The sequence below is a fragment of the Fukomys damarensis genome, unplaced genomic scaffold, assembly GCF_012274545.1.
Source record: "Fukomys damarensis isolate Sample0158 unplaced genomic scaffold, DMR_v1.0_HiC HiC_scaffold_26, whole genome shotgun sequence".
NCBI classification, from domain to species: Eukaryota; Metazoa; Chordata; class Mammalia; order Rodentia; family Bathyergidae; genus Fukomys; species Fukomys damarensis.
In genome coordinates, this window is record NW_022900938.1 from 35669134 (window position 1) to 35697108 (window position 27975).

The 27975-nt window shown below is 35.2% G+C and overlaps 1 protein-coding gene across 1 annotated transcript in view; it reads left to right on the forward strand.

Annotated features, from left to right (window-relative positions):
• The window catches only part of Ccdc148 (coiled-coil domain containing 148), a 301801-nt gene that overhangs the window by 191135 nt on the left and 82691 nt on the right, over nt 1-27975 (forward strand). Inside the window, exon 11 of the mRNA XM_010606782.3 lies at nt 12785-12925. Within this exon, the coding sequence (XP_010605084.1) occupies nt 12785-12925 (141 nt within the window). The remainder of the gene's footprint in view (nt 1-12784; nt 12926-27975) is intronic.

Sequence of the window (27975 nt, forward strand, 5' to 3'; positions counted from 1 at the left end):
TAAGTGAAATAAATAAGTCACACATGTGTAAATACCAAATAGTTTCCCTGGTGTGAATATTCTGCAACAATGCATGAGATTCTAATAAGATTACTGACATTTAGAAATTTGAAGAAAGGAGCTAAAGGTGTAGGGAAGGTGTGATGCGTAGGGGAAGAACAAAAAGGGAAAAGAAAAAAATGTGAGAGAATGAAAAGATGAAAATAAAGTGTTTGTAGATGGGGAGGGGAGGAGGGGGTGAAGGGAGGGCAGAGGTAAGGGGAGAAAATGAGACACAAGACTTGCCATGTAGAGGTACATGATCCCAACAATGAATGTAACTGTACTGTATCCCTAAAATGTACCAATAAACTCAATAAAATTAAAAAAAGAATAAATGTTCCTCAAATATATATAATGAAAAAAAAAAGAGAGAGGTCTCTTAAAAACAGTAGGGGATCATGAGAAATTGATCCAACAACTCTTAGATGATGCAAAGAAGAATAACATAAGACTGATAGGAATCCACGAAGTAGCAGGAGAGAATGCAAATGACTTGAAAAAGCTGTTCACAGAATTAATTATAGAAAACTTCCCAAACAGAGGGGAAGAATTTGACATACAGATAAGTGAGGCATATAGGATTCCAACTAGCCATGATCAAAAAAAAACAAAATCTACACCTAGACATGTAATAATCAAGATCCCAGAAATCCAGCAGAAGAACAAAATGCCACAAGCAGTAAGAGATAAGAAACAAATCCCATGCAAAGGAAAGCCCATCAGAATCACAGCAGACTTTTCAACACAAACCCTTAGGTTAAGGAGAGCCTGGAATGAGACATTTCACGTACTAAAAGAGAACAACCTCCAACCTAGACTGATGTATCCTGCAAAACTTTCTTTCAAAATGAATGGGAAATAAGTTACTTCCATGACAAAGAACATCTGAGAAACTTCATGAATACCAAACCAGCACTGCAAGGAATTCTAAACAATATCCTAGAAAAAGACAATGAAGGCAACAACACAATGAGGCCTAACAAAGCAAATCAAATAGTCAAGGTAAGAAACTAAAAGGAGAAGGCGAAAAAAACATGACAATAATAAGTTAGTACATATCACTTATAACCATCAATACCAATGGCTTCAATTCACCAATCAAGAGAAATAGACTGGCAAATGGATTAAGAAGAAAAATTCAATAATAAGTTGTATACATGACACATCTAGTGCAAAAAGAAGCCCATAGACTGAAAGTGAAAGGAAAAAAAATTCTTCATGCAACAGGAGCCCAGAAAAAAGCAGGGGTAGCAATCTTATTCACAGACAAAGTAAATTTCAAACCTAAACTGATTGAAAGAGACAAAGAAGGTTACTACATCCTTGTGAAGGGAACAATTCAAGAGGAAGAGATAACAAATAATTTATTTTTAATCTATTGAGTATGTTAGAAAGCACATATGCTCCTTTTCTCTTTTCTTCTTTTTTTCTTTTTCTTTCCCTGGCTGGGGATTAAACTCAGCCCATTGTTCTGGCTAGACAGGTGCAGCACTACTGAGCTAAATCTCAGGCTTTACATTTCATATTTTTAAAATTTATCAACACATTAATCTTTGTCTTTATATGTTAGTCTACCAAATTCATGAGTTATTTTGGTTCTCATTTTCTTTGCTTTTTTATTTGAGAATTTATGAAATCTGTATATATGAGTAGTATGAAAAGTATTAAGGTCCACCTGTCATTCTCCTCTTTCATCTCTGCCTTCTGCAAACTTCCTTTTCTGTCACTACAGCTTGTTTGGTTGGAAATTTATTAAGACAAATTTTGTTATGTCATTAATATATCTTCATACTTATTTTCTACTGATAATGAATATTAATTTTAAGTAAATTTTATTATAACTATACTTAAATAAATGGATAATAAATCATTAATATCATTTAGTATCTGATAAATATTACAAATTCTCCAGCTGCCTCAAGGATGATACTTGTTTTTCTCAAATCACATAAATCACAAACATTCCACACTTCACTGCACTGTTTTATTATACCAAAGTATATATTGTATTGTAGAAAATATGCATTGTGTATTTATGTGGGGGGTATATTTTTTCACATGTTTGTGCACTATTAAATGAGAAACATGGTCATGAATGTGGTAGGATTTTGCATAATTGGCATATCGATGGTTTCTCTGCCAACCTTACCATTTCTCTAAATTACATGCTTGATTTAATTCATAGGCATTTTTTTGGGAAGAATACTACATATGTATTGGTATTAAATCCTATCATTATGCTTATAAAACATAATAAAAATAACTATGGGATATAATAAAATGGAAACAGAAAAATCTGATCTTAAAAATGTGAACTCTTAGTTGCTTTTGGATTTCATATATAAGTATGTTACTTTTTTGTGGGAAGTTTTGTTAGAAAATGTAAGTGACACAATCAACAAGCATTTGATATTTCTCAAATTAATAATAACCAAGGAGTTTATAAATCATTAAATTTTGAGGACAGTTTCTCAACTATAATATGTAACTTTGTTTTATTTGTAAATACATCATTTCAAAAATATTATAGGAAAAGAAATGAGAAAGAACATATAATGTTTGAAGATCATATCAAACTAATAATGTATTTGGATTATCTGTTTGTGTTGTATAAATTTTTGTTTATTTCATAACCTTTTTTGCTGTCATATATATGTATATTTGAAATTTTTATTTAGTATCTTCATTTCTTGTTGTCATGTATATTTGCAATCTTTAATAAAAAAAAAGAATTGGTCAGTCTAAAGTTTTCAGTTGAAATTATGGAGTCCCTCTCACACAATAACAAGTGTTGGTGCAGTTGTGGGGAGAAAGGAACCCTTCTCCATTGTTGGTGGGAGTGCAGACTGGTGCAACCACTATGGAAGTCAATATGGAGATACTTCAAAGAACTAGGATTAGAGGTTCCATTTGACACAGCCATCCCTCTGCTGGGTATCTTTCCAAAAGAAGTGAAAGAATCATACCACAGTGATATATGTGCACCCATGTTTATAGCAGCACAGTTTGTAATAGCTAAAACTTGGAAACAGCCCATCTGCCCATCAATTGCAAACTGGATAAAGATGTGGTTTTCCTATAAAATGGAATATTACTCAGCCATAAAGAATGAGAAAATAGATTCATTCATAGTTAAACGGGTACATTTTGAGGATATACTTCTAAGTGAAATAAATAAGGCACACATGTGCAAATACCGAATAGTATCTCTGGTGTGAAAAACTAGAAATAGTACTCAAGATCCTAATGGGACAATTAGCAAGTAGGAAGAAAAGGACCAAAGGTGTAGGGACAGTGAGAAGGATAGGGAAGGGGGAATAAGGGAAAAGGAAAAAAAATATGAGAAAATGTAAAAATGGAATTAAAGTGTTTGAATTGGGGAGGGGAGGGTGAAGGGAGGGTGGGGACAAGGGGAAAAAAAAGAAATTATGGAGTCCCAATAATGATATTAAAGATGCTAGTCATATAGCCCTGTAGTTTAGAGACTAGGCAAGTATGTAATTACTGACCTTAGTTTTAGGCATTTATTTCATCTACCCAAGAAACCCACTGGGCACATGCCTTGGGGTGGCACTATTCCACTCCTGGTTAGAACAGCTAATAAATAAAGTTCCTGTTGCCACCATGAACCAATAGTCTAGTGACCAAAACAAATGAGAAAAATCAGTCAGCTCATAATCTGATTTACATAGTGGTGAGTAAAATGAAAATAAAGAGCAACAGTAGTTAAAGAGTGATTGGATAGTTCTATTTTGGACATTATGTGTGGAGATAGGAGAGAGACAGGTGAAGTCGTCAAGAAAGGGCACTGTATAAACAACAAAAAGAATCAAGAGGTTTCCAAGAGAGGGGCCAGATGAGGACAGAAATAAGCAAGGGTGTGTGGGAATGAGAAGGAAAAGAAAAGCCAGAGAAAGAGGAAGAGCAGACCTGTTTCTTCTGGGGAGAAATAGAAAATAATTTATGTGTGGGTCAAGTCCAAATACGCCTTCAGAGGTTGAGCCTTCCTTTTTTAACAAAGTGGTGCTCAAGTAAATAAGTAGTTGTAAAGATATTTAAAATTGTGGCCAAAAAGTTACTACTGTTAGAATTTTGAATTCTAATAGTGCAAAAATGTGTGACTATGAATCCAATGGACATATGTGTACAGAATGAATAGAACCAAAGTGACACAAAATAAGGAAAATGAGCTAGAAAGTAGCTGTGACAGTCCAGAAACTTAACTGTGGCACTTTTACTTTCTTTTCTCATTTATTCATTCATTCACACATATTTGTTGAGCATCTATAAATTGCCACATTGTGGGCTTAGAACTGGAGATAGAAGGGTGAGCCAATCATATATGGCCTCATCTTCAAAGAGATCAGACTAATTGGGAAATGAGGATTGGTCAAGTGATTTTAAGATTGAGTGTTTAATTTCATACTACAATAACTGCCTTCACAGAAAAATAAGATGCTCTATGTGTACTAATTTGGGGGCTTTATCTGATGCAGTGGTAGTTAAGGTCTTCTTGACAGGTATTGGAGCTGAAATTTGGGGCTAAGTGTTGATTAGAAAATGGGGTGAGGGATTCAAGAAAATGGGGTGAGGGAGGCCCCTCCAGACAAAAATGATAATGTGTACACATCCACATAGCTGGAGGAGATACGGTCTATTCAGGGTTGTGTAAGATGTTGAGTGTACCTAGAGCACAGAGGGAAAGTTGGGATTAGGAGTTTGGAACTGCAGGTTGTAGTTTAAATCTGAGAGATAGACATTGCTCCAAGAGCAGTGCAAACCATTGAAAAATGTCAGGCAAGGAGAAGGGAGGCTGGGAAGGGAATGAGACATGATTAAATGTGTCTTTTGAAAATAATTGCTCTCAGGCTGGGGATTTAGCTCAGTGGTTCTGGTGGCTGCTTCACAAGTGCAAGGACCTGAGTTCAATCCCCAGTACAAAAAAAAAAATCACTCTGGTTCAGTAAACAGAGGTAAAAAATGGACTTGGGGAAGTTCTTGTAGGGTTAGGTTGGTGATTGCAGAGATGGAGAGAAGTGAATGGGTCTATGATGGTGATGGCAAACCTTTCAGAGGTTTCAATGATACAAACAGCCTTCTGTGGCACATGTGCCTTAGGTTTGTCACCACCAGTCTAAGAGGTAGTTAAGAGGTGTATGCAACAGGGCCTGGATATACAGAGTGTCAGAGACTTGCAATATTCATGGCTCCCAAGTTTCTGGCTTGTGAAAATGGATATTGTTTGTATAGCAGTGCTTCATTATCTCATTTTCCACTAATATGAAGTTCTAAGTGGTTAAACAGTGTGCCCTAAAGAGCTGTCCAATAGATCACAGAGGTAGGACTCAAACTGGTTTATGATTTCAAAAGATGGGTGCTTTCATCTGTATCATACTTCTGAGTTCATTGCAGAAGGAATAAGGACTGTTCTCAATGTTGGCAACATAATAGCTTTGGTCTTTTGGTTGTAGAGCCACGGAATCTTAGCATTGGGAAGAATTATAGAGAGTGTCCTGGTATAATTTTGAAGCTTTGTTGGCTGCAGACTTCAATGAGAAGTGTGTCTTACATCATGATGACCACACACACACACACACACACACACACACACACACACACACACACACGTGTACAATGGAAACAAGACTTTCTTGAAACAATTATTGCGTTGACATGAGATGCACTGTTATTTTCTGTACTCCCATGTTAAAAAACCTTGATTTTATAATCTATTAGTAAGTTGTTTGAAAAACATGGAACTAATCCCTTTAATTTTTAGAAGAGAATTTGACACCCAGAACTGGGAAGTCATTTCCTAAGGCCTCAGAGCCAACAGACAAGTAAGTTCCTGAGTCTTAGGCAAGGTTCCTGTTTCTATTAGATAATTGGGCTTTTTCAGCTTCATAAATAAAATTAATTGATGGGTTTATAAATATTGTTCCTTAGGAAATACATCTGTTTGTTGATTGTTTTCTGTTTATTGACATTTAGTTTGTTTCTTCCTCTACAAATCTTGTTTTACTCTAACATTAGGCCCTCTAGGACTCAATTAAATGAAATGTTGCAATATTTTATTTGAAAGAAGAAGACATGGAACAGTCAAGATAATAATGCACAATCTTTGAGATTCTGAAAATAAATAATAAAAAGCTATGGAAAATGGAAAGTAGTTATCAAACAGAGATGATAAAAATGCACTTATGGAATTACCCAAGTAACCAAGAGATAATTGGGAAGCCAATAGGAAAAAGCAAATTCTTCTGCTAAGCAAAAAGAGCCAAATGAAGATAGAAAGCTTTAATAACATATGCAAAAATCATAGGTGCTATATTTCATGAGCAAAGGTTAAACATAAATGGAATACATAAGATGAAAAAAGCGTAAGGAGATAATACTGTAAAATGGTGGAATATTTGGCAAAATGTAATGGAGCTATCAAACTGCTAAAGATTAAAGAAAATGAAAATCTGAAGTCTACTCAGCTGAACGGAATTTAGAAGCATATAGTAGTAACATTAATGGAGAAGACAGAGAAAGGGATTTGCTTGCCACTTTTTACATGTGTCCTCTAACCTTGAAAGAAATATAAATTAGGTGTTGCAAATCTCGTCACAGTTTCTGGATATTTTTCCTTTCAGACAAGTGCAAGTATAACACAGGAATCACTGAAACAGCTAGGAAAGCAAGGGCTCCTCCACAGTGGAAGAATCAGAAAATGGTAGTGTGTATAGTGGGTAACTTTTCCTTTCTAAAGATCAATTCAGAGGGCAGAGAGAAAATACTACCTATGTCACGTTTGAAGTATAGCCTCAGAGCCTTGACTAGGTACCAACTCTACAAATATTTCTTGTACTCTGAATTTCCGATATTGTGCTATGGTTTGGAGACACATCCTATGAGTTAGACAGATTTAGTTGCTGATCTGAGAAGTTTGTTAGTCCATTGCAGGGAAAGGCCACTCCAAATGGTTTGATGTCTGTTGTAATAGAAGAGGGACAAGATACAGGGGGAGAAGAGAAGACACTGCGTGTAGTGAGTTAGACAGCACTTCCTGAAAGGATGATATCTAAGCCCAGTCTTGAGAAGGAAAAGTAGAAGTTAGGCAGATGCTTGTTTCAAGAATGACTCCATGTCCTGTATTTAACATCTTAATAAAGCACAGACCTGGCACACAATAAGCTGTCACACATGGCAGATTTGAATATTTTATTTTTGACAGTTGCAGACACTGATCTGACCATACCTTTCTTTTGATTTCTTCTATAAAATGACCACATCATATAATGTTTCCATAAATATGGCTGAAGGAATATAATATTAATATTTAGAAGGAAAATATAAAACAGAATCACAATAATAAGTCTTTAAGGAACCATGGAGGCCACTTGGCCCAGTCCTTCCCTTTAACATGTGAGAAAACTGGATGAGCCATTGTTTAAAGTTCCACTATTATTTGTTAGTGGCAATGTATGATTAAAAAGCAGGTTTGTGAAACTCATTTCCTTTACACCACATTGACATAGCAGGTTTTTTTCAAAGCTCTTAACTTTGAAGGAAAATTGTGTTAAAATTGTAATCTTGATGTTAATTCCAATGATTCCCTTTGAAGTTTTTGAGAGCTTCATTTTTTTTTTTTTTTGGCTTTTCTACTATGTTCTCTCTGAAATTACATGTTTATTGACTTCACTTGAACCATTTTATTTTACATTAACAACAAAGAGAATGTGTAATGCTACTAACCATTTAACCATTTAATGCTACTAACCATCTAACAGTTTAAAATCTTTAATTTATTACTTGAGCATATTTTAAATGCCAGTTGATCTCTGTTAAATTAAAATCTTATTCAAAGACAGCACACTTGGGAGAAATTTTGAAGGAAACGTTAGCTAAATACCTAAAAAAAAAAAAAAGAAAAATGTCCTGTAGTTAATAATCTAAGTAATACTTTCCTTATAATATACACATGGCCACCACTGAGGTAATGTTCTTTCGTGGTTATTATTGCTACACTTATGTTCACATGCCCTGTTGAAAGCTATATAATTAGTAAACCCTTTAAAATAAAACTGTTAAAATGTTATTCTGGGCTATTCTTCCCTTTGTGTGCTGTTCTCTCAGAAGTTTTCTGTGCATTTTAAGCCCGTTGTGCTAATATTGACTCTTTTACCCACCTGCCAACTTTCTTATTCTTAGGCATCTCAGAAAATACAGTAAATGGTTGTCTTTCTCTCCACAGGGGAGCCATCCAAATCTCTTGATTATCTCTGAGAGGATCCACTGGGCAGGAATTTTTTTCAACAGCATCCTTTTCCTCCCCAGTTCTTCACCTTGCCCATTATGCATTCTGAAAAGCCCAGTTTTACCTTATTGCCTACATACCAGTTGCTACTGATCCTGTTTCTAGTTGTCATAATCTCACAACTCTGACTTCCATACTCCTATTTTTTTTTGCACTCCTATTTCTGATTGTTATTACAGTTGCTATTGTGAATTATTGACTTCAAGTAAACTTCAGTGGGTCGCTGATCAATCCCATGCTTCCAACTTTAAGCAGTTTGTTTTCTGAGGGCTGATGGCTTGCTCTATGCACTAACTTCTGCACAGTATTCCTTCTTTTGTTCATTGTTATTTGACATCTACAAACTGTTGACTTTTGGTTGTTGAACTTGCCAGCTCTTTCAGAATTCTATGGTGTGTGCATACCTCTTAAATCACTGACATAATTCTATCCTTTCAGAAGAAGACAAGCATCCTTTATACTCGAAAATGATAGGTAAACTGGTGGATAAACTGGTTAACCCACTCTGATCTCTGTTTTTTGTTTTAGTTTTTGTTTGGTGTACTTCCTCTAGAAAACAGAAATCTTCTCTCTCATTGTAGACCTTTGTTTATTCTTTTGTTTCTTTAAATCATATGACATATACAGTACATGGAAAGTCATTCAATGACAGTTTCCCTAAATTTGTCTTAAATCAGAAAAGGAGTGATACTAAAACCAAAACTTACATCCACTGAAATAATAAAAATACTCTCGGTATTCATAATGTGTTTTTCTTTTCACTACTTCTGTGTACCACAAATCATTATCTTCCTACCTGAGAACCTTACTATTACAATATTTTTATTATATAATATCTTTGAGTATACATTATATTTTCTGGTTCCTTTAAAATAAATTTTTGATGTGGAAATTTTTAACAAGTATGGAACCCATAGTCACTTAAGTTCAAAAAGTATCAATTTATCAGTTGAATGAGTTGAATTTTTATCTACACTTTTATATACTTTACCTTGCCCCTTTGAAAATAGTGAGAATGTTAGATGTGATATTACACCTGTCAGTATTTAGAATGAAAAGGCATAATATCATTATTATCATGCCTATAAAATTTAACACTATTTCCTTAATAATATAACTAATCAATTAACACCAAAATAGCACTAATTGCAGTATCTCATAATTTTTTTTGCAATTACGCTATTCAAATACAATCCAAACAATACATTTTGGCTGATACCATTTTTCAATTTCTTAAATTTTTATTACTATGTGTTTGCAGTGTTTGGAGATTACATTCATTGTGGGGAGTTGGTATACATACATAGTACAGCTTAACTCTTTTTACTTTCTTTTCTGCTTCTCCTCTATCCACCTCTTGGTCCCCTTTCCACATGCAAAAGATCTATCTTTCCGCTTCCTATTATTTTCCTTTTATTTTGCCCTTTACATTATTCATATTTTGGGTTTCTAATTCAGGAGAAACCATGTGATGTTATTTCACTAAACATTTTAGTCTCAAGGTACATCCTTTTTCCTACAAATGACTCAAATTTATGCTTTCTTATGGCAGAGTAGTACTCCATTGTGTATAACACCACATTTTCTTCACTCATCTGTTGATGGACATATAGACCACTTCCAGAATTTAGCTACTATGAATTGTGCCACTATAAATGTGGGTGTGCAAGTATCAGTGTAACATGATGTCTTTAACTCATTTAGGAAGACACCTGAAATGGGGATAGCTGGATCAAGTGGAATTTCTACTTTTAATTGTTTGAGGACTCTTCATACTAATTAACATAGTAGTTGTACTAATTTACATTTCCAGCAACAATGTGGAAGGATTCATTGACTTCCCCCAACAGCCTCACTAATTTATTATTATTTTAATTTTTGGTGATGGTCATTCTTTCCGGAATAAGATGGAATCTCAGTGTTGTTTTACTTTGCATTTCTCTAATGGCCAGCAATGCTGAACATTTTTTCATGTATTTATTGGCATTGGTTGAGAGTGAGAAAGTTGAATTATGTAGACCCCATATCGATCAGTTGGCATTACCCTTTTGAACTGTCTGTTCCTGTTCTAAATACATTTGGCATAAAGATTTCGAATACACTAGGAAGCTAAATGGCTTGAAAATCGATTTGTCATAAATAAAAGCTCATCTGAGTTTATGGAATACATGCTCTCACAAATCCACTGTAAAATGTAAAGAAATAGTCATATTGATGTGTGTACATAGTAACAAAAACAAGTGGAACTACCAGGGGACATGTAGTCTCGCAAAGCAGGACATCTGAAAACAAGAGGCAGGATATGAAGAGGCTTGGTATGAAGCTATCATGAAGCTACAAATGCTGAGCTTACTTTTAGAAATGTTGGATTTTAAGTGCTCACACAGTCAAGGCTCAAATTTGTTATAGGATAGATTGCAGACAAAAGACCTGACACTGTAGATTGTATAGTTAGACAACTAGACATGATGAACTCAGGAGAGCATGAGTGTATCAAAAATATAGGTGGAGGTCAAAGAGAGATGTGTAGAGAAAGGGGTGCAGGGCAGACATGGGGAGCAGGAAGAAGAGGGCACTGTCACTTGGTGCAGGGGCAGGGAAGAACACTATCTGGCCTTAGAAGGAAAGTTTTAAGTGGGAAGGATGGTCCTTCAGGCCAGGTACCACCAAGTAAAGTGAAGAGAGATAGAACATCCTCTGGGTTTCAGGAGGGAGGTTGCCGGAAGTACATGAGGAGACATTTGGTTTTAACTATAGTAAGCTACATATAGAAGAACAGCTACAGAAAATAAAGGGTAGAAGGAAGGCACTGATGCTCTGTTCTAGGCCTGGGGTTCTGAGGGAGGCAAGTGTGATGGTCTAGAGAAGCCATAAGTGGGAAAACTGAACTGCTCTTGGAAACAAGGCAGGAGTGTATCGTTTGTTGTTTTGATAAACAGGAAAATTTTCATTTTTAGAAAACTAAAATTTTGAATATAGTCAGTGCATAAACAGACTAACTAGTCATTTTTTTCTTTATTAAGTTTATTGGTACATTCAAAGCAAACAATACAGTTACATTTATCATTGGGATCTTGTAGCTTTACACGATATATCTTGGTTCTTGTTTTTCCCCATACACCTGTCCTCCCTTCACCCCTTCACCCTTTCCTATTTACAAATACTTTGTTTCAATTTTTTCACTAGTCATTTTAAATATTGCAGAGCAGTGTTTTATCAATTTTCATTCTGTGTATTACTATTGATGAATGATGCTTGTATACACAAAATTAGGTATTTAATTGGGAAAGCTAGTTTTCTTTTTACAAAAAAGAATTTCTCACTGCTTCCTCAATCGGATATGTACATGGAGAGATAAGTATTTTTAATTTGTTAATTTCATTGATTTTCTACTTACAGAGAAAATGTGTTTTTTACAAAAATGTCACCCAATGCAGAAAGTTTAAAAAGTATTTTTAAATCTCCTGAAATGATATTATTCAGAAACAATATCATTTCGGTAAACACCATTCAAAATGTTTATTTGCATAGATACCTTTTATTTTAATGAGATCATGCTATAAATGTAGTTTTGCATCTGCTTTTTTGCATCTAGTAATATGTTGTGCATATTTTCTGTGTCAATGAATATAGAGACTTAACATCCCTTCTTATTGGTAGCTGGTGTATGAAGGTACTATAGCTAACTTAAGCCATCTCCTATTGCTAGATGTCTAGATTTTTTTCCCAAATTTTCTACTTTAAGCAATACTACAATGAATATTTCTATTAGTATATTTTTGTGCCTGGGACTAGTTGCTTGTCTGGATAATTTCTTGAAAGTAAAGTTATGGATCAAAGGTTTTGCATATTTTATTTATTTTTGCATATTTCATATTGTGATACATATTTATATATTGTCAGAAATTCTAGGGAAAGCCTATACCATGCATATGTCCATCAATAGTTTATCAGTACCTAGGAATTTCTTTTTAATTTTTTAAATTTTCAAATAAGGTCATTTTTTTATCCTCAAAAATAAAGAAGCTGAAATTTATCAGTGGTTCTTAAACTTTGTAGGGCCTGAGGATTGTTTTAGAATTTTCAAGAGTTATTTAGCCTACTTTCCAGAAAAAAACAACAAAAAACACAAGTGCAAAAGCACAGGGCTTTTTACTTACTACTTATGGAAACTCACAGATCCTTTGAAGTTAAATCACAGACACATTAGGACTTTATATCTCTATGAAGTAAAGAGTCTCTGAATGAGATAATTGCAAAGAATTTTTTCTCTTTAACATTAGTGTGTACACATTTGCACATAAGTCGCATACTCATATGCACAAAAAATTTAAATATGTATTTGAACAAAATTTGACTTCTGCTGGATTCAGAACCTAGTCTCATGTGAAATCCCTAGTGTGCAAAGGTATCAAAGTAAAGTTTTCCTACTGATTTCAGGTTTTTCGATGGCGAGCCCACCAGGAAGAGTTAGCAAGACTGGAAATGGAAATTTCTGCCAGAAGAAGAGAAAAGGAAGAGGAGAAAGAGAGATTGTGGAGGAAGAAGGAACTGTTGAGAAGGGAAGAGAAGAAAAAAAAGGTGTGAAATCTTCTGTTGATATGTATGTGTGAATGAACATGTAATTTTCTGAGGGAGCTTTACTCATCTTGGTGTTTGGCATGGAATTCTCATAGGCAGAGCTGAGAACATTCATGAGTCTAGTGCAGTCTTGCTTCAGTTTTTTAAGCTTCAAAGACTCGCAGTCATGGAAGAGACCATTTTGTTGACCTGCTTGAGCATAGGTACCTGTGGTTAGAAGAGATACTGTAGGAAAACGAAAACAAAGGTTGTGACTAAATCTTGAACTAGGATGAGACCTATCAAAGCTTGGAGGGTAGTGAATAGGATAGCATTTTGATTGATGGCAATGTAGCAAATGATTATTAAAAATGTATTTGTTGGCTGGGGATGTAGCTCAGTGGTTCTGTCACCTGCCTTGCAAGCACAAGGTCCTGAGTTTGATTCCCGGTACCAAAAAACAAAAACAAAACAAAAATGTATTTGTTGGTAGAATATATTGTACATGGGATAGTGAAATTCATGCAAGGCCAAAAAAAAAAAACACCCTTAAAGAGTTTACTTCTTGATTTCTTATTAGATGGTTTTTTTTTCTCTTTCTCTTTGAACAAATATTTGTTTCACAATCTTAAAAATATTCATCAAAATATATTAACAACTTTGGGAGATTGCTGATATAATCTATGGAATACAGAATATGCTTTAGTACTTATTTTAGCACTTTTATTTGTTTCCATAACAAAAGTGATAGAATATGCAGTAAAGATACTTTTGTTAAAAATTTTATCAGGTTTATGAATACATTTAATGGAGTTGCTGCTTATGAAAATACTTCATGAAAGGCAATTAATTTGTAATCAACACTCACAAAAAAGGCATCAGCACACCTGTATGTTTCTACCAATAGCATAAAGCAGTACCCAGAAAATTTGCCTTTACTAGTGATGGCAAACCTTTTAGCACTGTCAATGACAACAAACAGTCCACTGTAGTCCACATGCCATGAGTTCACCACTGCTGCCCTATACCAAGCTATGTGATATTAAAAATGCCTTCTGGGAATACTACTTACAATAATAATGATTAATTCATAGTTATTGTTGGGCAAACACTTCATTTTTGTGAATAAGCTTGACATTTTGGGCTACATGACCAATGAATTTTGTGAGGTCCTTGCCAAGAAGTTTTTTCTTCAAAGTTCAATGTAGGTCATGAAGGAACTATGGATTTTAAAGCTCTATGTCTGACTTTCTGCAATTTTTAATATTCAGCTGTCATTCTTGATTTGTTTTGTTCCTTTACATCAGCAAATTTGTATAGAGGCATCATTTGTAGAAAACACACATAGGAGTTATATGATCACTTGACAAAGTCAGCTGCTAAGATGTATTTCGTAGTTCTTATATTTTTAATTTAAAAATGAATTCAATTTCCACTTCTAAGGAAGTGGTGGTGATTTCATTGGGTTCTCATCAAGAAAGTTGATGGTTAGAAAGAATAATTGCATGCCCCTCAGGAATTGATAAATATTGCTCATGTTTCAAATAACATGAGTGAACTATATATCTTTGTGGGGCAGTTTACTGATTACTGTCACAAAAGTATGATATTTGAAAAGTAAAACTGTATAGTTTTGTTTTCTACCTGATCCTTCTCATAGTATTTCCTCCCCATGAATTTGTATGATCACAAATAATGTTATATTTCTAAGCATTAGTTTACATGTTGTGTTATTTAAAATGTCACTTGAAAAGATTGAGATGCAGTTCCATTTTCAGGGGGCTTAGAAGAGAAAATATACAAATTGAGTAACTCAGGATTGAGAACGGGAGTGAGAGCTTTGATTTGGGTTACAGTTCAGTTGGGTATTCGGTTGACGTGGATATACAGACGAGCTGGAGGGACATTGCTACCTGTCTTCTTGCAGTCTGTAGATAAGATTTCTGGAAATGAGAGAAAGTATCTTGAAAGACTGGAGAGACCTCTTTCTGAGTTTACAGATGTGGTTAACTTTTGGCTTCACAAACACCAAAGTAGGAAAACGCCAGAGGAATGAAAGGAATAATGAGGCAATTACACCCGCGCAGGTGATGGAAGGGCTAGTCCCAGTGCAGCTTAGAGCAAGAAAGCACCTGGGCACGGAAGACCAAGGCCCAGGAGAATCTCGGTATCGTCAGTCATGCGTGTAAACAAACTTTAGAAACCTCCTCATTTTAGACTGCAAGATTGAACCTATGCATGTGAGCATTAAGGAAGTAAATGTTGAGAAGATACTAGTGTTTCCATAGCTACCATACTTTTGTTGGCCTCTGGTTGCATTTTATTTATTCATTCATTTATTTATTTTTTGAGACAGGGTCTCACTATGTACTTGAGACTGACCTGGAACTCACTATGTAGCCTAGGCTTGTCTGAAACTCATAGTGATCCTCCTGCCTCAGCCTCCCAAGTGCTGGTATTACAGGCATGCACCACCATGCCCAGCTTTGGTTACATTTTATTAAAGTGTATGCAGGGCATTACTTCACTGTCCTGCACTTCATGAAGAATGGTGTAAGAAAATGCACTATCAAATGTGTTGTGTAATTTGTATAGACTAACCTGAGCAATTGTGTAGGACCAAAGCATGCAGTTTATTTTACTTATTTTCTTTTAAAAATATTTTAACATTTAGAAAAATATCTTTAAAATGCAGGGATGTATATAATAAACATGTTAATACCCATCATCTAGTACTAAAATTGAAATTTTTTCATTTTGCTTCATATTTGTAAGAAATTTAAATGCAATAGAATATTACAGATGAATCCATTTTTGAGACCTTACTCTGAACTATTTTCCTTGCTAACCTCATCAGAGGTAATCATGAATTTTATTTCTATTTTTCTAGGCCATATATTGATTTTAACCCATGTATTATTTAGTTGGTGATTTAAAATTTTTCATGAACATGGTCATACTGTATCATTCTGGAATGCGTATTTCTTCTTTCAACCTTGTGTTATGAGATGTATCTATTTTAACACATAGAGACATAGCTCACTCTTTTTAGTTGCTGGTTCTGCAGTAGAAATGGTAGACATGTTCCAGAGTAGAAATATCCATTCTCAGGCTGGGGATTTAGCTGCGTTTGCCTATAGAGCAGCTTCCTCGCACGTGTCTGCCAGTGCTTATGTTCAGGACTCTTCCATGGTGCACCTAACACCACCTAGAAGGGGAATTGTTGTGTTGTAAGATTGGTATATTTTCAGTTTTGTAATATTTGCTTCAACTTTACAAGATATTACATCTGCACATTTTGAGCTATGCCAGTCTGATAGGTCTGAAAAGTTCCTTGTTAATTTTAAAATTTATATTCCATGATTACTTGTGAGATTGAAAATATTTTTGTGTTGACTGGGCAGATTTCTTCCTTTGTGAATTGCTTATTTATACTTTTTATACATTTTTCTATTTCTCTTTTTATAAATCTCTAGAAATTCCTTATAAATTCCTGATACCATTATTTTGCCAGTTGTGTGGATTACAAATACTTTCTCCCATTGGTCATTTGCTTTTTAATTTTACTTATAGTGTCTATAGTTTCATAGAAATTTAAAATTATTGAATAGTTAATGTTACTAAACTCTTCTTTTCTAAAAACTCATGAAGTATATTGGTACATTTTAGGCATACAATATGGTGATTCATCATTGGGAATTTGTACCTTTATATGATTTATCTTGGTTTTTATTTATTTATTTATTTTGCTATTCCCCTGCCTTTTTCAATGCTTCCACCTCTCCCTATTTATAAAGACTTTGTTTCCCTTTTCTCATATTTATTCCTTTCCCTTCTTTCCTTTCCTCTACCCTTCCCACTACCCCTTTGGACCTTCTCTTCCTGTTTCACATTATCTATTATACATTTTCATCCTTATCTATACTTTCAGTTTGTTACACCACAGAAACTGTTCAGTACTTACACATGGGTGCCCTATTTATTTCTTTCTTTTACCGAAAATTGTATATGTTTCTATTAATTTTTAGAAGATAATATAACAGGATATATAGAAATGACAATTTTATCAAGTTTATTCAATACAAGAATCAATTGGTTAAAATAACACCGGTTTGAGCAACACTCAGGATAATCAGTACATAAATAAACACACTCCCTGACTGACATTTGGGGCAAACTGACTTCCAGCTTGTCTTAAAAACCCTAAAGCCCATTAATTTCAGTCTTGTGCATGCATTTTTAAGGATCTATTTCTTCTTGAATCTCCTTTAAAATGTAATTATCCCTCAGAGAAACCATAGCTCTTGGCTTTATCAGCCCACACCTGATACTGTTGATCGCTTTGGCAGGGGTCACATAACAAGTGGTCCGGTGGAAGAATGGCTTATGGAGTCAGGCAGAAGGGCAGATACAGAAAAGGTGCAGAGAAGGTTCATGGATAAACTATTACCACAGAGATTTTCCCATGCCTAGTTGACTCCAAAGTTTGGTGAGCACAGTATTCAACTTAAAAAAAAATAAGGCATTTGAAAGCCCTTTACAAAGAATGTTTTGTGTAGAATGATTCTGTAATTCTTCTGGTCACTTGAGCTTAAAATCGTGACTCTAAAGTATGGAGTTGTTCAATCCTTTCTCCCCTTTCCTTAAAAGACAAGAGTCAGTTATCAAGTAATAGCATCACATTTTCTCTTTGTATTGTTTTTTCTATTTACCCTTTATTTTGAATCTCAACTTCTAAGATTATGATCCTCATTCTTGTTATCCCCCATTAAGTTTATTGGTACATTTAAAGCAAACAATACAATTACATTTATCATTGAGATCTTGTACCTTTGCATGATATGTCTTGGTTCTTATTTTTTCCCCATTATCCTGCCCTTCTTATTTCACTTGAGTATGGCCTCAATGTGTAACCGTTTAGCTATAAATGTCTCTAGTTTCTATTTCTTTATGACTGAGGTAGTACTCCCTTTTATTTTATTTTTTTAAACCCACATCTTTATTCAGCCTCCAGTTGATGGGCAATTGGGCTGTTTCCAAGTTTTAGCTATTTCAAACTGTGCTGCTATGAACATAGGTGCACATATGCACATATATCACTGTGGTATGATGATTTTGATTCTTTTGTGAAGATACCTACCAGGGGAATAGCTGGGTCAAATGGGACTTGTAATCCTAGTTTTTTGAGGTATCTACATACTGATTTCCACAGTGGATTCACCACTCTACACTCTCAGCAACAGTGGAGAAGGGGTTGTTTTTTTTTTCCCCTCCTCAATCCCGCCAGCATTTGTTATGGGTTGATTTCTTGATAGTAGCCATTCTTTCTGGAGTGAGGTGGAATCCTAGTGTTGTTTTTCTTTTGCATCTCTTGAATGATCAGTGATGTTGAACATTTTTTCATATGCTTATATGCTGGTTTTACCTCTTTGTCTGAGAAGTCTGTTCATTTCAGATGTCCATCTTTGGACTGAGTCTTTAAATCTGTGAGGTCTGATTCTTTTAAGTTCTTTATATATTCCAGATAGTAGACTTTTGTCTGAGGAACAGCTGGTAAAATTTTTTCCCACATAGTGGGTTGTCTCTTCACTCTGTTGGTGGTTTCTCTTACTGTGCAGAAGCTTTTTAATGAGATCCTAGCTGATTCCTTATGCTGGTTCATGTGCATCTGAGGTTTTGTTCATGAAATCTTTTGCCACACCATTGTCTTCAAGCATTCTACCTAACCTCTCTTCCAGCCAGTTTTGTGTTTCTGTTTGCTTGTATGTATGTATGTATGTATTACCAGGGATCTAACTCGGGTCCTTGTGCTTGCGAAGCAGGCAGCAGAACTACTGAGCTAAATCCCCAGCCCTCTGTTTTTATATTTAGATCTTTGATCCATTTCAATTTTAGTTCAGTTCATGATGAGAGAGAAAGGTCTAGTTTTAAGCTTTGGCAAGTTGAAATCCAATTTTCACAGCACTACTTATTAAAGAGGCTATCTCTCTTCCAGTGGGGATGTTTGGGCTCCTTTGTCAAACATGAAATATGGCTGAGTATATCTGGAATTGTATCTGAATCTTCTGGTCTGTTCCACTGCCTTGGGTCTGCTTCTTTGCCAGTACCATGCTGTTTTCATCACAGTAGCTTTATAGTATTTTTCAACCTTGTATTATGAGTTGGAGATTGTGATACACCCTACCTTGTCTTTATTGCTTAGAATTGCTTTTGCTATTCTGGGTCTTTTCTTGTTCCAAATGAGCTTTTTTGTTTTGTTTTGTTTTGGTACCAGGGATTGAACTCAGGTCCTTGTGCTTGTGAAGCAGGCAGCAGAACCACTGAGCTAAATCCCTGGCCCACCAAGGATATTTAAAGCAATATATAATATATCCTCGTCATTCATTTTCTACACCTCATGCAATTGTAAAAGGTCAAACAGAATTTGTTCTTCTTCTGGTATCTTTTTAAAGGAATATGTTTACTTGCTCTTCCATGAAGACAAATATGAAATTCTTAGGTCACTAGAAGATTTTATTAATTATATAGAAAGATTTCTTTTAATTTCAAAATTTACAAATACAAAAAAGAGTTACTAGAGAAAGCCTAAAATTACAAATAGTTTGTCATTAATTATAGCATGATTACTCATAACAAATTAAGTATATATATGTTCATTTACACAAAATATATACAATATACATATACTATATATATATAAAACATGCATAGCCACATATAGCTATGCATTAATTTCACACATACCTATCTATACAGTTATGTGTATTTAAGTTAATATTAAAGTAATATTCTAATTAAATGTTTATGCATGAATACATATCCATATCTACACTAGATAGGTATTCTATCCAGATATCCAGTTCATTACCCAGTTTATAATTCATTTCTGTTCCCAGATCTGTCCTGATTAGAATATGACTTTAGGATAAATATCCTGATTAATGTCTTTTCAAGACATGGTGACAAACCCTTAGGGATAATTAGGACAGATCTCCATCTTCATCAGAGCTTAGACTTCCCCTTCTCTTATTTCCTGGTCCTCTGTCATCAAACAATACTTTTGTCATCTGTTCTTGCCTGGCTTTTGCTGGTCTGATTGCTTCCTAGTGTGAAGCCCTTATGCTAACAGATGTTATTAGTTTTGCCACAGTTAATCAAAATTCAGTTCTTGTAGGATAGACTTTTTGCCCTGACTGACTTCAGTAGGGCTCATCAACTCTCTTTCCATTAATTTTCCTCTTTTTGTCTAGGCCTTTCATTGCTATTGTGGGTGCTTGTGCACCACAGGAACTTCAGGATATGGAAGTGTCACCTGCAATTTCCTTCAAATACTGGTGACTGATTGCTTTTCATCTCCATTGAATGCTCTGTTGCTTAGGGGGAGGGTACTATGGACTGCTGGGCTTTAGGTAGTGGACAAAAGAACCTTTGGAAATCAGAGTGCTACCTTGAGAACATAGCTCTTCAGAGGATGGTACCTCCTGGTCCTGTCCCAGGTCCTCAGTTTCTTCTAGATCGTTTTGCCCTGTAGTACTCCTCCCCAATCTATGTAACATAGAGACTGCTCCTCCATCAGTCTCCCAGTTAGATTCAAATGACTTAAAATGTAAATATTGTCAGTGTAGATATATCGCTGGAACCAATTGAAATGTGAACACAACCAGAAATATGATGGCATTACATGGTAACACAGTAGCATTCAAATGATTTAAAATTGGATTATAACCTTTTAAAAATATTTTTGTAAACCAAGAATATGGCATACATGAGCTCCCATAGATTTCTTGGAATCTGCAAATGTAATTTTAATCTCCTGTCAACACCAGCTTGACCTCCACTATAACACCCATCCTCCTACATCTCTCACTGCAAGCATCCTGTGGGCCCAGGCGGTACCTGGCACTACAGGTACAGCTGGGTCCTGACAGGGTGGAGGACCAACCTGTTGGCCTACTTTCTGCCCTCCTTCTTATTTATTTATTTATTGGCACTGGGGATCAAACTCGGGACCCTGTGCTTGCGAGGCAGGCAGTGGAAGCACTGAGCTAAATCCCTGGCTGCCCTCCTTCTTAGTGTTCTCTCAAACACTAACCCTGACAAATGTTATCTTGCAAAGTTGAATTTTTTTTTTTTAGTACTTAGTTTTTTATTTTGGAATTTGATGAAATGCCATCAAATATCAGAATTAAGAAAAATAAATGGACAAATTATCATATTATTATGATAAAGAGAAAAAGGTAATATATATTTTACATAGAGAGGACTCAAAAATAAATTGAGGACTCTGGCTTTATTTTCTGAGGATTTAATATCAGTCTTCTAAAATAATATTTTATCAGTAAAGAAGTTAATGTAGAATAGGAGGTTAAATTATGCCTCCCCAAACTGAGAATCATCTAATTTAAAATAGTTTTTCTCATTTTGTTATTAAAATGCAGAAATGAGGGCTGGGGATATAGCTCAGTGATAGAGTGCTTCGCTAGCATATTGAGGTCCTGGGTTTTATACACAATACCACACGCACATACACAAGTCAAAATGAACATTAAAGTAAGCTTGTTATATCAGCTGATTCTACCCCTCTGACATAGGACTGCCTGTAGTCAACTCTCAGTATGAACCAGTGGGCAAAAGGAAAAGTAGGATGATAACCAAAGATAGTCAAATGGTAATTCAAGGAATGCATTTTTCTGGTCTCAACTATCTTTTTTTTTTTTTTTAATTTTTTTTTCTTTTTATTGAGTTTATTGGTACAATCTAGGTATACAATACAATTACATTCATCATTGGGATTCTGTACCTTTACATAAGAGGTCTTGATTCTCATTTTTCCCCTTGTCCCTGCCCTCCTTTCACCCCCCTCCCCTCCCCATTTACAAACACTTTATTTCTATTTTTTCAGTTTCTCATATTTTTTTCCTCTCCCTTATTACCTTTCCCCCACCGCTCCCACTGTCCCTACACCTTTAGCCATTTACTTCCTATTTCACATTATTAATTATCTCATTATGATCCTGTGTAATATTATAGTTTTTCACACCAAAGAAACTATTCAGTATTTCAGTTAAAGAAATATCTGTATGAACATTAAAAATAGGGAATCCTAAAATAAAACTAAAAAGGAAAGTGAAAGAGAAAAGGCAATGATGTAGGATTTAAATAATCCTTAATTCTGGAGATGAAAATGGTCCCTGAACGTATTTAAATTGCTTCTCGCTCTTATAGTCTTATCTTATTCTTTTCTTCATTATTTAGAGAATACTTTATTAGTTTCTGTAATCAAACCCACATGGATATGACCTTACATATTTAGTATGATGTGTTACCCCTGTACACATGGAAAAAATAAAAAATACAAATAAAAATAAATTAACGTTTCTAGACCAATATGGTTGTCCACTTCTGTACAAAGGAAAGCCCATCAGAATCACAGAAGACTTTTCAACACAAACCCTTGGGGCAAGGAGAGCCTGGAATGAGATATTTCAAGTACTAAAAGAAAACAACCTCCAACCTATACTGATGTATCCAGCAAAACTCTCTTTCAAAATGGATGGGGAAATAAGACACGTCCACGACAAAGAACACCTGAGAAACTACATGAATACCAAACCAGCACTACAAGGAATTCTAAACAAGATCCTAGAAAGGGACAATAAAGGTGACAACACCATTAGACCCAACAGAGCAAATCAAATAGGCAAGGCAAGAAACTAAAAGGAGAAGGTGAAAAAGTAAAAAGAGTCAACAAAAGGCCAATAACATGTCAATAATAAGTCAGTACATATCATTATAACCATCAATGTCAATGGCCTCAACTCACCAATCAAGAGAAACAGAATGGCAGAATGAAATAAGAAGCAAATTTCAACAATATGTTGTATACAAGAAACACACCTAGTGCAAAAAGAAACCCATAGACTGAAAGTGAAAGGATGGAAAACAATTCTCCACATGACAAGAAAAAAATAAAAAATAAATAGAACTTTTTTCAGTTGATAAGACATTTACATCATTTACATCTCTTGTCTAATGTGAGTAGTGCTGCATTATACATGGAACTGCAGATATCTCTTCAACATACTGATTTCACTTCCTTTGGATATATTTCCAATAGTGGGATTGTTGGATAGTGCATACTTCTTGGTTTCAATTTTTTGAGGAAACTCCATACTGTTTTCCATAAAGGCTGTAGTTATTTATGTTCCTATCTATAGTATGCAAGTGTTTCCTTTTCTTTATATCCTCACCAACACTTGCTACCTGTAATCTTTTTTGATGATAGCCATTTTTAGTAGCATGAGGTGATAACTCATCATGATTTTGATTTGCATTTCCCTGATTTTTTTTTTAGCGATACTAATTTTTTTGTACTCTTGTTCTCACTTGAACTCTTTTGTCCCTCCACTGTATCACCACTGCAATTGCCATGGTCATTACTGAACTCCAAATACCAGTGGCTAAGTCCAATGGCTGGCCAATTGTTAGTTATCACCTTAACTTGAAATATCGTGATGGAATTGACCACACCTTCCTTCTCGGAAAGGTTGGTTGGTATATTTGTTTCTAGGAAGTTATTCTCTCATTGTTTTTCTATCTCAGTAATACCTTCTTCTCAGTAAACTTGGCTGGATCTTCCTTATCATTCTAAAGTGGACCCTTGACCTATGAACTCAATTGGTTCCCAAGGTCTGGTTCTAACTCAAATTGGTTGTAAGTCAATACAGCTGAGATTTGGATACTTACCTGGGTACACGCTATAGATAACAAGAGGCAGCTGAATCTTTTGTTAACCTAATTAACCCATTTTTTCGTATGTCAGGCCAGTTGTAACTTGAAGTTCCACTGTATCTCCTAGTCTTTGATGTGTCCTAAGGACTCTGTCCACTAAGTACGAATGCTCTAAGTGATCTTGACTAATCCAATATAACTTTATGTATCATTTATATGCTGAATAGTATAGGTGGCCTGGACTTCTCACTTAGACTCCAAACTCACATATCCAACTGTCTCAAATCTAATGTGTTCAAGCTATAGTTTTGTCTTTCTTTCCAAACCTACTCCTTCAGTGTACAACCTGTTCCTCCCACTCGTTAGGCCAAAGCCTTGGTATCATCTTTGATTCTTATCCCCTAACCCCTAGTATCTGTACTTGCTGGCATGGATAAAAGGCTCTATCTTTACAATATAATTGGGACTATTATAATAGCCTCTTAATCTCCTGGTTAATTTATCTGCCTCTTCCCTTTCCATTTCCACACTCCTGCTACAATCTGTTTTCTACACAATGCCCAGATTGATCTTTCTAAAACTCTTTTCAGATCATATAATTCCTCTGCTGAAAATGCATCAGTGGCTTCCCATCATACTTGAAATCAAAGTCCTAAATATAACATGGAACTCTGCATGATCTGCCTCACTGTACCTCTTGGATCTGATACCCTACATCTCCCTCCACTTCTGATCCATCCATAATAGCCTACTTCCTCTCCCATAGCACAGGTCCTCCTAGCCTTTTATACTGGCTGTTTGCTTTGCCTGAAACTCTCCTCCCACATGCCTGAATAACTCATTCCTGTACTTTATTCATTGTACCATAAAAAATGTCTTACAAGAGAATGTGCTTGACCTGATTCAAAATTTTACCCACCTTCTCTACCATTTTCTATTATCTTACCTTATTTTTCATTAGCTTTGAAATCTTTCATTAGCCTTGAAATCTATTTATTTAGTAATTATCTGCACTTCCCAGAAGCCCCATATTAAGAAAAGGGACTCTTTCTGTTTTGTTGATTTCTGGACCCCCAGTGTTTGGTGCAAGGCACTCAAAAACATAATGAGCAAGTTCTCTATAATTATAACATGTAGTGTTTATGTTAGGTGTAGTGAAAGACAAAGGAAGTTCTAATACATGGATGACCTTGACCAAGATCTGTAGGCTGTGTGGATTTTGCCACCTAAGTTATAAAATAAAGTGCTTGGATTAAATGGTCACAAAAATCACCTGAGCTCCAAGAAATCACAATTGGATGACTCTGAGGTGTGACTCCTTTCTGCTCTTCACTCTTCCTGACATTCCAGATTTTGAAGTACAACATCCTCAGTGTATGTACTCCCTTCTTAATGAATAGTGGAAAGAGAGAAATTAAACAAGATTACAGACAAATTCATTTTAGCAATATCAACATATGACACGATCATTATGCAATATTTCAAGGCTCATACTGAAAACAGACATTCCTCTAAAGAAGATATGACAGTTATTTTTTAACCCACCTGGCATTTCAATTAAGAAGAAGATAACTAATGTGTTTACTCCAGAAAGCTTTCTAGGCTCATCCTATTATAACGACATAGGACTGCATCACAGCAGAAAATAGCTTACAATTTGAGTAGGCAGCTCTGCTATAGAAAAATGCCAACATGAGCGACCAAAGTGAGCACTGCTTATAAGGAATTAATATTATTTATTTATGCATATAGACATCATCTACTTCCAGACAATTTATAATGAAAGGCACTAATGATACGGTGGTGAATATCTTTCTCTGGGCTATATCTACATGTTACTCTGCCCCATGCCCATGGGGTTTTCCTGTGCCTCCTCTTACTTATGGTTGGGTTCAGCCAAAGTGAAAATAGGAGACCATGGTGAGGAAAGAGAGCTAGGTAGAGTGTTTTCCCCCAAACTCCTTGTCCTGTAGTGTTGTGCCAACCATCTGTGTCCTTCACCATAGATTTTAACTCCCATCATATGCCCTTCTCACCAGCCTTATTCACCTTGGTTCCACAGGTGGTGAAGCAGATCAGCACTGCATGGGCCCTTGGGATTGCTCTGCACCCCAACACTCTTTTTCCAATTGTCCTCTCCTTAAATTCTTCTCAACTTATCCTAATTTTGGTGGCACCATCTGTTTCCTATTACGACTCATTAAAATAGAAATCAGTAGAAGAACAAGAAATTAGGAGGCTAGAATATAGTTATGTCAGCAAACCAAGAGTAAAGAAGGGTGTTTCACTGAGCATGGTTAAAGGAAGCATTTAGCTCTTCCTTGCTGATAATGTACAAAATACCAGTACATCAGGAGCTGACAGCATGTGTTGAAGGGAAGAATGCACCCTGCTTAATAGATAGCATTTTGAATACAAATTTTATAAGTCTAAGTCAATCCTCATGTGATATTGCTTCAGCTTTTTAAAAGTTTATAAAATAAATCCATGGTTCTTTCAAAGTTTTATGCAGAAAATGAGATGTCACATGCAAGGTCGTAAAAGTGAAAATGCTTCATCGAGATGTACAGTATTTTTGTCATTTGCTTTGACACAGAAAGGGAGTTTGAAAATTTGAGGAGCAAATAGGCATGTCTACAAAGTGCATCTCCTAAATATTGACATTCTTTATCAGAGTGAAAAACTGCTTAATTCTGTAATCATAAAATATGAGCAGCAGTTTTAGAAATATAAGCAAGTGCACAGAGTACAATAAAAATCATACAAAAATCAAACCACTATCAAATAAATTTAACAATGACTTTACATTCTACACAGGTATATTATTTTTTTCTTTTATTGACTTTACTGGTACATTTTAGGTATACAGTACAATTACATTCATTATTGAGATCTTGTACCTTTACATGACAGGTCTTGGTTCTCATTTTTTCCCTTTGTCTGTACCCTCCTCCCTTCCCCATTTACAAACAAATTATTTCCATTTTTTAATTTTTTTCATATTTTTCTTTTCCCTTATTACCTTTCCCCTACCCTTCCCACTTTCCCTACACCTTTAGCCCTTTTCTTCCTATTTCACATGGTCAATTATCTCATTAGGATCTTATGTACTATTATAGTTTTTCACACCAGAGAAACTACTCGGTATTTACACATGTGTGACTTATTTATTTCACTTAGGAGTATATCCTCAATATGTATCCATTTTCCTATGAATAACTCTAATTTCTAATTCTTTATGGCTGAGCAGTATTCCATTTTATAGAAAAACCACACCTTCTTTACACAGTTTCCAACTGATGGGCAAATGGCCTGTTTCCAAGTTTTAGCTATTACAATCTGTGCCGCTATAAACATAGGTGCACACAAATCACTGTGATATGATTCTTTTAATTCTTTTGGAAAGATAACCAGCAGAGGGATGGCTGGGTCAAATGGAACCTCTAATCCTATTTCTTTGAGGTAGCTCCATATTGATTTCAATAGTGGTTGAAACATTCTGCACTCCCACCAACAATGGAGAAGGGTTCCTTTCTCCCCACAACTCTGCCAACATTTGTTATTGGTTGATTTCTTGATAGCAGCCATTCTTTGTGGGGTGAGGTGGAATCTCAGTGTTGTTTTCATCTGCATATCTCAAATAACCAGTGATATGGAACATTTTTTCATCTATTGACTTGACACTTTTAGTTCTTTGTCTGAGAAATGTCTTTTCATTTCAGATGCCCATTTTTGAAGTGGGTCTATATATTTGGGAGGCTGATTTTTTTGAGTTCTTTATATATTCTAGATAATAGTCCTTTGCCTGAGGAGCAGCTGCTAAAATTTTTTTTCCCACATTGTAGGTTATCTCTTAGCTCTGTTGATGATTTCTTTTGCAGTGCAGAAGATTTTTAATAATATGAGATTCCAGTTGTTGATTCTTTGTGCTAGTACCCGTGCTACTGAGGATTTGTTCATAAAGTCTTTTCCCATGCCAGTGTCTTTAAGGGTTCTGCCTAATTTATCTTCCAGCAAGTTTAGTGTTTCTGTATTAATATTTAGATTTTTAATTCACTTGGATTTTAGTTCAATGCATAGTGAAAGATAAGGGTCTAATTTTAATCTTTGGCAGGTTGAAATCCAGTTTTTCAAACACCATTTATTAAAGAGACTATCTTTCCTCCAGGGGGGAAGGTCAGCTCCTTTGTCAAAGATGAGGTAGCTGAGTACATCTGAATTACTTTTTGTATCTTCCAGTCTGTTCCACTCATACTCAGGTCTGTTTCTTTGCCACTACTGTGGTGTTTTTAGTTTTTTGTTTTTCCTATCACAGTGACTTTGTAGCATAGTTTCAAGTT